The sequence below is a fragment of the Panonychus citri genome, unplaced genomic scaffold, assembly GCF_014898815.1.
Source record: "Panonychus citri isolate SS breed McGregor unplaced genomic scaffold, ASM1489881v1 Contig00104, whole genome shotgun sequence".
Taxonomy (NCBI): domain Eukaryota; kingdom Metazoa; phylum Arthropoda; class Arachnida; order Trombidiformes; family Tetranychidae; genus Panonychus; species Panonychus citri.
In genome coordinates this window covers 1532243-1544799 of record NW_026515509.1, presented here as the reverse complement: position 1 = coordinate 1544799, position 12557 = coordinate 1532243, and the positions used below count along the sequence as shown (strand labels likewise).

The following is a 12557-nucleotide window of genomic DNA, read 5'->3' as shown; positions in this document are numbered from 1 at the left end:
TGATTGTTAGTTGATTCGCAATTTGTTGATGACAATTTAGATTATTAATATTTGATTGTGATTAGTAAATTGAAGATCCCTCGTAAAATGAAAATGGGTTGATACAAATGGAAAAGTAAGAGATTTGATTTGTTGATTTACTTTCATATTGTTGTTGGTTTACAATTTGTTTCCATTGTTAAATTACACTTTGATTTTACCTTATTATTGATTGTTGTGTCCAAATTACTTAATAATCGTAAATTATCTCGAATCAAAATGTCGGAGGTAGAAGATCAAAAGTCGATATCAACCGAAGCCGATGCCAATCTAAAAAGCGATGAGAGTGAAGAAGGTAAATTAAATTTTCTTATTCATTTTGGTTTATTCTTAATTCTCATTCTATCAACAAAGTCTAATCTAATTTGGATTGTATTCCCTTTGTTTTAATTGTGTTCCATGTATTCTAATCTAATTGTATTTCGGTCCAATTTTTCTTACAGAAAAGGAGATTGTCGAGGTCGAAGATCGAGCCTCCGTTGAAGAGATGCGAAATTTTCTCGCTCCAGATCAATCGTGTGTCGATCTGAACCACAGTCGGATACGACAGATCGACGGATGTGAAATGTTGGAAAAATGTGAAATTCTTGGCCTACGAAATAATCTCATCAAAACGATCGAGAATCTTGAAAGTTTAACATTACTCCGAGAATTGGAATTGTATGACAATCAAATAACCAAAATTGAGAATCTCGATAATCTCGTTAATTTAGAGTAAGTTAATCACATAGAGAATTTAAATTCTATTCTCTATCATGATCCAATATTAATTGTGAATATTTTTCTTTCATTTCAATTTTAGGACATTGGATCTTTCTTTCAATAGAATTTCGAAAATTGAAAATTTAACTTCATTGGTTAATCTTAAGAAGCTTTACTTGGTTAACAATCGGATTACTAAGATTCAGAATGTTGATCATTTGGTTAATCTCGAAATGTTGGAACTTGGTGGAAACAGAATTAGGACCATTGAGAATCTTGATGGTCTCAACAATTTACAATCTCTTTTCCTTGGTAAAAATAAGATTACTAAATTACAGAATCTTGATAAATTGGTTAAACTGAAACTTCTTAGTATCCAATCAAATCGTCTTACTAAGATTGAAGGATTAAATGGATTAATTAACTTGGATGAGATTTACTTTGATCATAATGGAATCGAGACCATTGAAAATTTAACTAACAACGTTAATCTTACACATTTGGATATTGCCAATAATCGTATCGTTAAATTGGAAAATATTGATCATTTGATTAATTTAAAGGAATTGTGGGCCAATGATAATCAAATTGAATCCTGGAAAGATTTGGAAATATTGAAAAATTTTCCTCAATTGGAAACCGTTTATCTGGAACGTAATCCAATCTCAGCTGATCCAATGTATCGGGTGAAGATTAGTCTTATTAATCCAAATATTAAGCAAATTGATGCTCTTTTGTGTAGAAATCAATCATAATCAATTGATCATTGTTACTAATTTTACTTCATCTCATTTAACCAAATCAACGGCCATTTTTTTCCAAGCCTTATAGTTGATACATTCACGATTATTATTATTATATTATTCATCTGATTCTCAATCTCAACAACTTAATCATTTATTGGAGAGAAGAGTTAAAAATTGATTCTGTTTCTTATTCATTTCAAATAAAATCAATTATGTATAACAAAATTAATTGTTTAAAATAAATGGATTTGATATTGAAATTAGTCAATATTCATTCAACTGGTTTGTTGTTGTTGACAATTTTTTTTTGCCTTGTTGATTGATAGTTAATTGATCACATTGAAGACAAGGCTTTCCTTGATTGTCTGTACATATGAGACAATAAAAGATATGATACTGGAACAATTAACAGATTTAAATATAATCTACATAAAGTTGGTAAATGGAATGAAAAATTTGCTTGATTGGGTAAAGAGATTGACCATTTTCCTGAAGTTTCCAATAGATTTACTGAGTAATAGATTGTAATTGCTTCCAAGATGATTCCAGAAGGTAAGAGAGGAACCCAAATTGTGTATCGAAGGAAAGTAATTAACTTAATTTTAAATCCAACAATTGAGGTTAAGTAAAATGAATAGCGAAAGATTTCAATTGCTGACCAGACCAAAAGTAACCAAAGTACAAACCATTGACCATGTTGAGAGGTGAAACAATTGATACACAAATGAAGGATTAAATTGCGACCACCAATTTGTACTAACGGAATCAACGGAGAACCACGAGTTAGACCAATCAAGGTGTGAACAATTTCAATTGATTGTAATCCTTGGAAGAAAATAAATCTCGTTGAAATTGTTGAATAAATTTGCTTCCCAGTGATTAAACCTTTCGGTTGATCGGAAAAAAGTGAATGACAAAGGTAATAAACAACATTGGAAAATCCAATCAATTGAATCAAATTGTAACCAAATAAATAGATTGTCGACAATCTAACCAATGGAGGTGATTTAGGGCTCATGTTAGTTAACTGCGAAAACGATTAATTTAAATTAGAATGACAAATAGAAATTAAAACAATAGATAAACAAAAAACATAAATTCTTTTAGATGAAAAAAAAGTCAATCATATGTTTAAGAGAAAAGAAAGAGAAAAGAGACTGAGAGAGTTAATTGTCTTCGTAATTAAGAATCGAGTGATTGTTTAAGAGTAGATAATTTTTCTTAATCAGTATAGATTAAATCTCTAATTAGATTGAGATTAAATTTATCTTTTCGTTTTCTATTTACATGAAAATAAAATGAAAATCTAAATTCTTGTTAACACATTTTGAAAAAAGCGCGAATTCAATTGTTTAGTTTTCTTCATTTTGTCCAATCAACTTTACTCTTGATTTTGATTTGTTTTCATTTTTATTTTACTAATTAAATGTTTCTCAATTGTTTTAATTGCTTGTAATGGATTATGAATTTAAGATTAAATTAACTCAAGAAAGAGCAAAAGTTGAAGATTTTTTTGAATATGAAGGATGTAAAGTAGGAAGAGGGACTTATGGTCATGTATTCAAAGCTCATAGGAAAGATGGGTAAGTAATTTTGATTCATCTTCTTATTTAGAATTTTGTTTTTTTTTCTTTGTTCTTTTTTCTTTCTTAATTGTTTTCGAATTTGACTTTTTATTCTTTTTACTGATTGACTTTTCTAAATGTTTCTCTTTCTCTTTTAGGTCTGATAATGAAGATTATGCTCTTAAACAGATTGAGGGAACAGGAATCTCCATGTCTGCCTGTAGAGAAATAGCAGTAAGTGTAAAACCTTTCAAATTCAATTGTTGGCTAACCTTATTTTTTTGTTCTCTTTCTTTTTTTCCCTTCAATATTTGAATAATTTAGTTATTGAGAGAATTGAAACATCTAAATGTAATTAATCTTCAACGTGTATTCCTATCACATCATGACAGAAGAGTTTGGTTACTTTTTGACTATGCGGAACATGATCTTTGGGTAATTAACCTTTTTCTTTTCAAAGTTTAACTGTCTCATCATCAATAACTGTTTTTCCCTTTTCTAGCATATAATCAAATTCCATAGAGCAGCTAAAGCCAATAAGAAATTAGTTAATCATCCCAAAGCAATGGTTAAATCACTATTGTATCAAATTCTTGATGGAATTCATTATCTACACACTAATTGGGTTCTTCACCGAGATTTGGTAAAAATGGCTCTTCGAAAGGATGAGAAATGAGTTGTAAATGTTTTCTTTTCGTATTGTCTATATTTTATCAACAGAAACCAGCAAATATTTTGGTCATGGGAGAAGGACCGGAACGAGGACGTGTTAAAATCGCTGATTTGGGATTTGCTCGACTTTTCAATGCTCCATTAAAACCTTTAGCCGATTTAGATCCAGTTGTGGTTACCTTTTGGTATCGTGCTCCTGAACTACTTTTAGGTGCTCGTCATTATACCAAAGCAATAGACATTTGGGCAATTGGTTGTATTTTCGCTGAATTATTAACATCAGAGCCAATTTTCCATTGTCGACAAGAAGATATTAAAACGAGTAATCCGTATCATCATGATCAATTAGATAGAATTTTCAATGTAATGGGATTTCCACAGGAAAAAGAATGGGAAGACATAAGAAAAATGCCAGAATATCAAACACTTCAAAGAGATTTTAAAAGAACCAAGTAAGTTTCGAAAAGAAAATGAAAACTTTTATCATAATGATTATCAATTTTATTTGTTTCCTCTCTATTAACTTCTATTCAAATTGATTCTTTTTCTTTCTTAAATCAGTTATGCCAGTTGTTCACTAGTCAAGTACATGGAGAAACACAAAATTAAGCCTGATAGTCGAGCATTTTTACTTCTTCAAAAGCTTTTACTCATGGATCCAACCAAAAGAATAACGTCTAGTGTAGCGATGCAAGATTCCTATTTCTCTGAAGAACCACAACCAACCGGAGAGTAAGTTAATCTAATATTTTCTCGAACTTTAACTCACCAAGAAAATTAATCATCGCATTTATTTTATCATGATTGTTTAAAGTGTTTTCAATGGTTATCCTATTCCTTATCCTAAACGAGAGTTCCTTAACGATGATGACAATGAAGAGAAACCTGATAACAATAAGGCTCAAGCCAATAATCAGCAAGCAAATCATGGGGATAATAATCATGGACCACAACCAAATAAACGCGTTCGTATGGCGGGTATGGGTGGACCAGGGGGTCCAGTCCAACAATCAAATATGCCCAACCAGGGGCATGGAATGCAAAATCAACCCAACTTACAATATGGAAATAATAATGGTCAACCAATGAACAATAATTTCCAACAAAGATATTGATGAGAGAAAAGTTTTTCTCTTTATTTTAATTCCAAATTATGTTAATAACTCATAAATATTTATATATTTCATCATATTGAAATTACGACCAACGATTTGGAAAAAATCATCGGATAACCACTAGACACATTAATCTATGGATTAAATTTGGTCTCAATGAAGAAAATATTATCTCTTCATTAGAGAGATATTGTAAAACTACAAAATTATTTACACAATGGAAAAGAAAAATTTCAACGAAAATTCTGATGATGATTTTACTTGGCCGGTAAATTTACAGTTTACAAAATGATAGAGAGAGAAAGAGACAATTTCGGACAAATCGAAATCATCTTCTTCACTATCGCGATTATCTTTAGTTACAGTCGTTGACTTCAGCTGACGATCTCACGGGTTCAATCCCAAGTTAATCAACCTTCAAGGTTACAATAGTCTACAATCTTCATTTGAGTCTTCATCTGAATCTTCATCAGAATTTGAGTCGGAAGATGAACCTTCTTTAATAGTTGTATCATAAAACAGTTTAATACCAGCGGCAATTCTTTCGGCTATTCTCGGGCTATGTTTTCGAAAAGCTCTTGGACAGTAGCAAAACAAGCATCCATATTTCTTTTTTGCACTGGTGTTAGTTTCATCTTTCGTTTAACGGGAATCAGTACCAATTCTTTCAGCTCATATTCATCTTCACTATCAGGCTGCCTGTGGGTATCTGTCTGGTCGGTTGATACATTTGGTAGAGTTGTGGCTAATGTAGTTGGAGATGGACCTGGTTGATTCGAAAAAGATTCTATTTCAGCCGGAGGGTCAGTTATATCATTTGGAACATTGACCTCATGGGCTTTGGGCTCATCTGGTATTGTGTGAATATCGCTTGGAGGAGGAGGTGAGTCATTTGAAGACATAGCCTTAAACTTGGGATTTGCTTCGATTGTCACTGGTTAAACAAAAATATGAAGAATTGATTAGTAGTAATTAGTAGGTAAAGGAAAATTGAAGAGAATCAGGCAAATTTTAATCCACAAAATCCACAATAACTTGATACTAGATGAGGTAACTGCAGAAAATAACAAGAATTTCTGAAAAAATTGAATATTCTTTTCCTTGAAACTTTTTGTTACTATTTCATTGATCGTTTTCATAAACTAAAATAAATTCACTAATTAGAGTTGATGAAAGCTTAAACTTTTCCTCTCTAATTATTTAGGCTCAAGTGTCTGATTGTCCAAATATTATCTGTCATTTAAAAGACAATCTTCAATCTTACTCCAGGAAAAGTTATGTTGACAAACAAGTAAACTTGTAAACAAGATAAATGGTCATTCCACTTCTTGACCGAAGAAAACTATCATTTATTGGCTAAATAAACTGATTTCGTTTTTTTAATTGACAGTAATTTGTTTTGAACACTGTTCAAAGAGTTTTATCGATTGGATCGATCATGTTTGATGTTCCCTGTGGATACATGTGAGACCAAAATTCAACGGGATAAAAGTCGGTGGGTGGCTGACGGAAACCTCTATTTTAGTAGGAAAAAAGACCCGCCATTGGTTGGTCACATAGCCCATGTTTTTGAAAGAATCCCAAACGAAAGGTAAACCGCCATCCCAGTCAGTAAAGCCATAGAATTGGGGAAAGAGTTTTTTTTCCTCAACTCGAACAAGAAATATCATCTCTTTATTAAAGAGATATTATAAAACAAATTTAATGTTATTTACACAATGGAAAAGAAAATTTTCAACGAAAATGAAAATGATTTCACTTAATTTTTCGATAAATTTACAATTTACAAATGAAAGAGAAAATTGATTATTTGGTTTCTTGAGTGATTGATTTCGCTCTCCATTTGGAGAAAACATTAATTTCGGACAAATCTAAATCTTCTTCCTCATCTTCACTATTGCGATTATCTTTAGATTCATTTGTTAATTTTTCTTTCAATTTTTCAGCTTTAACTTGTAGTTCATTCACTTTAGCCCATTGATTGATTTGTTCGTCAACTTCCTCATAGTCTCGATCAATTTGTAATTCTTCCAGTGATTCTTCAACCATTGTCTCTGCTTTAATTGTCTCAGCGACAATTGTTTTCTTAAAAAGGTCCATCTCCTCTTCCAATGGATCCTTGAAAGGAGTATTTCTTATTTTCGCATCAACTTTAGGATCATCGAAAAATCCTTTTGGAAGCTCTTTAGGTGGAGATGGAATTGGATCATTGTCACTTATATCAACTGTTCCATCCTTACGATCACCATCATCAGTAGCAATCAATTTAACTTTTTCATTTTCTCCAATTGTCTTTTTCCTCTTCTCAATCACTGAACAGTCGATCAATTGTTTCCTCTTCATAGGAACAGAAATTTTACCAGAGGCAGATTTAGAAGCCATCACACCAAATATCCAATTAAATCGATTATAATCTAGAGAACAAAAATTACAAACAAAAGAAACTTAATTAAAGACAAAAAGTCAAAAAGTAAACAAAACAAAATAATTTAAGAATTTACTTTGTCACAATAAACAAGAACAACACAAAAAGATTAGAGAAAAAGTCTCATCAATAGCAAGAACATAATATAAAACCAATATTCTTAATTACAATATAAATCGAGAAATTTTGAGCAACAATTAAGAAAATCACAATTAAGAGACAATTGGAAATTGATGCAAACATAAACATAAGATTTTAATTTGGAAACTGAAAATTATGATTCATACATTTACTTTCTTTTTTTGGCGCGAAATTTGAGTTGAAGAAAATTTTTTTTTTTTGATCAAACAATGGAAAGTGATTAAACTAATTAGAAATTATTGTTTTTCCGTTTCAATTATAGTTAAATTAGATTAAGTTTATTAATATTGGAAATCACTAAATTGGTTTATTTTTTGGTTGGCAATTGATATGATGTTACATTTAGAATACAATTTGGTTGCTTGGAGATTTTTGTAACAATTAAGCGAAAATGTTTAACAATTAATTTCTCATGTTACAGGAAAAAAAAGAGACTCAAACCTGATTATAAATCAGGAATGTTTTCCCATTGATTAATAATTAGGATGATTAAATAGTTTCAGGTAACTACAGTATTTTTTGATGATGAAAATGCATTGATGATTGTTGATTGTTGTTATGATTTGATTTTTTTGTTTGCTTTCTGTGTTGTTTTTGGTAAGTTTTAACTTTCGATGATTTAAATTAAAATTATTGTCAATTAATGATAATTATCATTATCATTATCATTATGCCATTTAGAAATTGTGTCAATTGGTTATGCTTCTCGTTTTTATCACAATTAATCAGGTGAAAAATCAAACTATTGTAACGTTAACATTTTTCAGTAAATGATTAACACAAAGTAATTTAGTTAAGTATTTAGAGTACGTTGAAGATTTTAATTTATTTGCTGGATCATAAAGTGTCCATTGACTCCAACGATCTTCGGTTGTATTTCTCCAACGATAAATTGTCCCGGTAATCACAGCGTGGCTTGGCCTTACATCGATGGTTAAATTGACTCTTTCATATGTAGACCAGGTTTCATTTGATCGTGGATAATAATACTAAATCAAATTGAGAAAAAGTTAATCAAATTAAATCAAATCAGTGGTTATTTTTGCATAAACAAAATGTAAACAAATCAATCAGTCAACTATAATTGGGTGTTGAGAAAGTGTCACAATAAACATTAATCTGTTTACAGAAAATTAAACAATAATCAGAATTAAATTGTTGACATAATTGGTTTGAGGGATCAAACTAAATCAAATTAATGTCTAACTGTAAAAGGAACAAATAATATAATAACAATGGTAACAATCAATCAACAATCAACGGTCGACTTGGTTAACTAATCTATTAGAAATTGCCATTCTATTCCCTATTATTAGATGTGACATATTGATACTTAAGGAAAATTACACTTTAATCAATGGCAATTTGATCACGAAAAGTTAATCAAAAAGTTAATTATGATAATTAACATAAGTAAACTAACCTCTCCGGCTAATGTTTTACCATAGGTTATTCTTGATCGACATTTATTTTTCTGGAAAATGACTCGTAATCCATCAACTAGACCTTTAGCTGCATCAATATGATGAGATTTTAATCTGGGATTAATCCCAACTCGACCATTACAGGCACAGTAGATCGGATTAACATTGGCATCGTCGCAGGTTCGAGAAATGGGAACCTCTTCACGAAACAATGAGTAGGCTACAGGTATTTCCTTTCGTCGTCCAATTGGATTAAAATTACCTTCATTAAAAGATATTAAACAATTTATAATCGATAATTTATCATCTCAATTGATCAATTTTCTGTTAACATCTCAAAATCTGATAATTGATCTTTTTATCGAAATAATTATCTAATATCTAAGAGAGGGAATAAGGGAATTAAGATAATTAAAATATCGAAGACTCAAAGAATCACGAAGAAAAAAAAAACTTTTTCTCTTCAACTAATAATCGATTCGAATCTACTAACAGTATATGAAAATAGAAAATAACATAATAATATTGATTAGTGGACTAACCATGAGTATGATTAAGTTTCATGCTGATTTTTCTAGTCTCTCTCTCTCTCTCTTTCTCTCTCATTGAAAACCTATTATCTATCAAGGTAGCAGAATATTAATGATACAATATAATGAAGGTAAAAGAAAAAAAAATCGAGACATGTAATAGCATTAGTGGTGAAAAGGCTAATCGATAATAGTTCTCATCATCTTCTCGAATGACAAGTTAAACTGATTATCTGAATTGTAAGCAAACAATTTAGTTAAAGTTATTATTATTTACTCGAATGTTTCCCTTAATCTTCAATTATTACAATCAATTGACTTTTTCTTTCGATAGTCACTCCAAAATATGAATAGAAAATGAATAAATATAAACATTACTATTACCAAATCAATGGAAAGTTGAATATCGAATATCAATCAATCAAGTATAATAGAAGAGTATTGAATCATTAAAGTTATAGTTCAATTATAAGCGAGAAAAACAAAAGTTTATCATCTCGATTATCATTATGATTCCAGAAACGTTTCAACTGTACTATTTATGGAGAAAGGGTTATTTACCTTGAGCAACGTCCAGAAGAATCTGATGAATATCGAACCAGGTAGATAAACGATCTTCATTAAGTGAAAGGTATTTTCTTAGAAGAGGAAATTTAATGTCCAGAGAATCGGGAATTCTAATTGCAGCAAACGGAAGACTACCTTCGAAACGTCCCATAGGTGAATCGGTTGGATCACCGGCTGTAGGTGTTACTTGACCTACACGAGAACCATGATCACCCATAACGATGATTATTGAATTATCCAGAACTTGAGTTGATAGAGATGATATAAATTGAGCCACAGGTTTATCGACTAGTTGAAAATTATTAAAATCTTCATGTGTCATTTGACTATAAAAGGCATACAAAAAATATGGATTCTGTTGGTGGACTAAAACGTTTTCCACAAATTTGGAGCACATATTCAAATACATTTCTACCTTGGGACCAACTTTCTCGAAACAATAATTTATCGGATCAACTAGTAAATCGATCATGTTTGATGTTCCCTGTGGATACATGTGAGACCAAAATTCAACGGGATAAAAGTCGGTGGGTGGTAGACGGAAACCTCTATTGTAGTAGGAAAAAAGACCCGCCATTGGTTGGTCTTCAAGAAAAGCGGTCACATAGCCCATGTTTTTGAAAGAATCCCAAACGAAAGGTAAACCGTGATCCCAATGGACACCGGGAACCGCGGAAGCTGCATCATCGGTAACCGCCATCCCGGTCAGCAAAGCCATAGAATTAGGGAAAGAGTTTTCCTCAACTCGATTTAATGATTTTAAATGATGAAATTTACCAATTTCGGCAAGAACTTTTTTAGTGGAAGACATGAATCTTTCATAACTTAAACGACCAAGAGATTCAATTACTAGTATAAGAACGGAAGGTTTAATATCATAAGTAGATGGAGAAGATGATGAAACATCAAAATTGGGAATACGAAAATGAATATTGCGATAGATAGTTTGATGAGTTATTCGATTGGTACAACTGGTATTAACGGCGACAACATTTCTTTCAAATTGAACACCTCCAGGAGATGGAATCAATGTAATCGGACCATAAGAAACAGCACCATCTGAACCAGCTCGATTTACCCAAGAATAGAAACAATCAACAGGAGTATTGGCATGACCATCAGGATTTTGGACAATTAAACGATCGCCCGGACTAGTTATGGCAGTTAATTGGTGGGGTGATTGGGGACAATTTAATGACTTATTTGTCAAGTAGACTAATATTGCAGGATCAAAGGGATCAACATAAGGTAATACACATCCTGGTTTGGTTTCATTATTGTAACCATTTTCCTCTGGATTACCGTTAATCGCTCTGGGAAAACAGAAATTTGTTTTAACCAAATGAGTGAAAACATCATCAAATGAAACGTTGGCGATTAAAACAATACCGGTAAGAAGTAAACATATTAAACTGAAAAGAGTTGAGACTTTTCTTCTACCCATGGAAATTCAAAAATGGATCAACTTATTAACTTAATGTAATCCAATTGGTCTGATTGAAATAATCAATTCTCTATAAACCAAGTGAATGATCATTTGATTCATTTACTGGTTATTATTGATTTTGGTATAACAGAAATGAGAAGAACGTCTGTTCCAAATGATAGATGATGAATTTGTCAGGGCAATTTTACATGGAGACGATTGTATAGATGGAAGAGAGAGAGAGAGAGAGATAGAAATTAGAGATTATCTCTGGTTTTCCAAACTAAGATACTGGTAAATTCCAGTGAATATGTTGTTTAATTTGTGGATCCAAAATGGCGATGAGAGGGATGATTAATAAGGTTAAAGATTTCCAGAGGTTTAAGATGAATAGACCAGTAGATTTAACCGTTTTTTCACTAATGTAGAGCCCATGTAACTGATAGAATTAGGTATAGATGAAATGGTAACACAGGGAGAATTTGATTCTCATAATCACAGTGGTATTAAGGTATGAATGTGATAAGTGAAAGAATTGATTGAACAGGTAAATAGAAGAAGAGAAAAGAATAACTGAAAACAAGGAAAAACAGAAGCTCGTAAGAGATTTGGAGCAAACAAACAGGGATTCGGTGTCATCAGTTAATTTTCATTATAGAATTAAATTCTATATTGATAATTGACCAAAAAATGAAATAATTAAAACACACAATATAAGAGAAAATTGATTAAAATAAATAAAATTGGTGATGAAAATGATTATGTGTCATTAAAGCTTAAAAATAACTAAAAGGTTAACAAGCAACAGAAAAGCAAAACAATCACATTAAAGAAAAAGTGTCCAACATGGAAACAAGTCAATTAGCGAGAATTAAATTACATTTTTAAATTAAACAAAGCAAAATAATAAATAATAAACAATTGGTGAACAATTAAAAGTGATTTTTGTAAACACAATTAAAAATTTTCGAGTTCAAATCGACCAAGAAAATGTTTTTCTTAAGCTCTAACAGCGACCTCAGGGGAGGCTTCGATCAACTAAAATTCGTCGTATTCGGTTGCGACTATGTAGGGATAGGGAAAAGGTACAAGGAAGGGAATTGTAATTAATAACAAATTTTCTCCCCTGAGGTCGAAATTAGTCAGGAGATATCAACTAACAATTAAGGCACAGCTAAATGGACAGAACTTCTGTTCGGCTTAAG

The 12557-nt window shown here is 31.2% G+C and overlaps 5 protein-coding genes across 6 annotated transcripts; 2 read left to right on the top strand and 3 right to left on the bottom strand.

The window, feature by feature from the left end:
* Window positions 1–7: 7 nt before the first annotated feature.
* LOC128389019 (protein phosphatase 1 regulatory subunit 7-like) lies at window positions 8–1620 on the top strand. The gene is made up of 3 exons (XM_053348527.1): window positions 8–334; window positions 483–753; window positions 842–1620. Exons 1-3 carry the CDS (start codon window positions 259–261, stop codon window positions 1494–1496), a joined length of 1002 nt encoding a protein of 333 aa, XP_053204502.1. The 5' UTR covers window positions 8–258; the 3' UTR covers window positions 1497–1620.
* A 34-nt stretch (window positions 1621–1654) lies between these two features.
* On the bottom strand, window positions 1655–2711 carry LOC128389022 (very-long-chain (3R)-3-hydroxyacyl-CoA dehydratase-like). The gene has a single exon (XM_053348529.1). It carries the CDS (start codon window positions 2503–2505, stop codon window positions 1822–1824), a length of 684 nt encoding a protein of 227 aa, XP_053204504.1. The 5' UTR covers window positions 2506–2711; the 3' UTR covers window positions 1655–1821.
* A 154-nt stretch (window positions 2712–2865) lies between these two features.
* LOC128389016 (cyclin-dependent kinase 8-like) lies at window positions 2866–5082 on the top strand. The gene is made up of 7 exons (XM_053348524.1): window positions 2866–3070; window positions 3211–3286; window positions 3377–3487; window positions 3555–3695; window positions 3773–4176; window positions 4286–4456; window positions 4539–5082. The coding sequence occupies exons 1-7, from the start codon at window positions 2943–2945 to the stop codon at window positions 4837–4839; spliced, it is 1332 nt and encodes a 443-aa protein (XP_053204499.1). The 5' UTR covers window positions 2866–2942; the 3' UTR covers window positions 4840–5082.
* A 1430-nt stretch (window positions 5083–6512) lies between these two features.
* LOC128389023 (zinc finger protein 830-like) lies at window positions 6513–7511 on the bottom strand. Of its 2 annotated transcripts, none has more exons than XM_053348532.1 (2): window positions 7341–7511; window positions 6513–7283 (listed from the first exon to the last, which is right to left on the bottom strand). In XM_053348532.1, exon 2 carries the CDS (start codon window positions 7219–7221, stop codon window positions 6646–6648), a length of 576 nt encoding a protein of 191 aa, XP_053204507.1. In that variant the 5' UTR covers window positions 7222–7283; window positions 7341–7511; the 3' UTR covers window positions 6513–6645. The 2 variants fall into 2 exon arrangements, with proteins under 2 accessions (XP_053204507.1, XP_053204505.1); XM_053348530.1 differs by having other exon boundaries at window positions 6513–7253.
* Window positions 7512–7661: 150 nt separating this feature from the next.
* On the bottom strand, window positions 7662–12346 carry LOC128389014 (uncharacterized). The gene is made up of 3 exons (XM_053348522.1): window positions 9921–12346; window positions 8829–9091; window positions 7662–8394 (listed from the first exon to the last, which is right to left on the bottom strand). Exons 1-3 carry the CDS (start codon window positions 11368–11370, stop codon window positions 8143–8145), a joined length of 1965 nt encoding a protein of 654 aa, XP_053204497.1. The 5' UTR covers window positions 11371–12346; the 3' UTR covers window positions 7662–8142.
* Window positions 12347–12557: the final 211 nt, after the last annotated feature.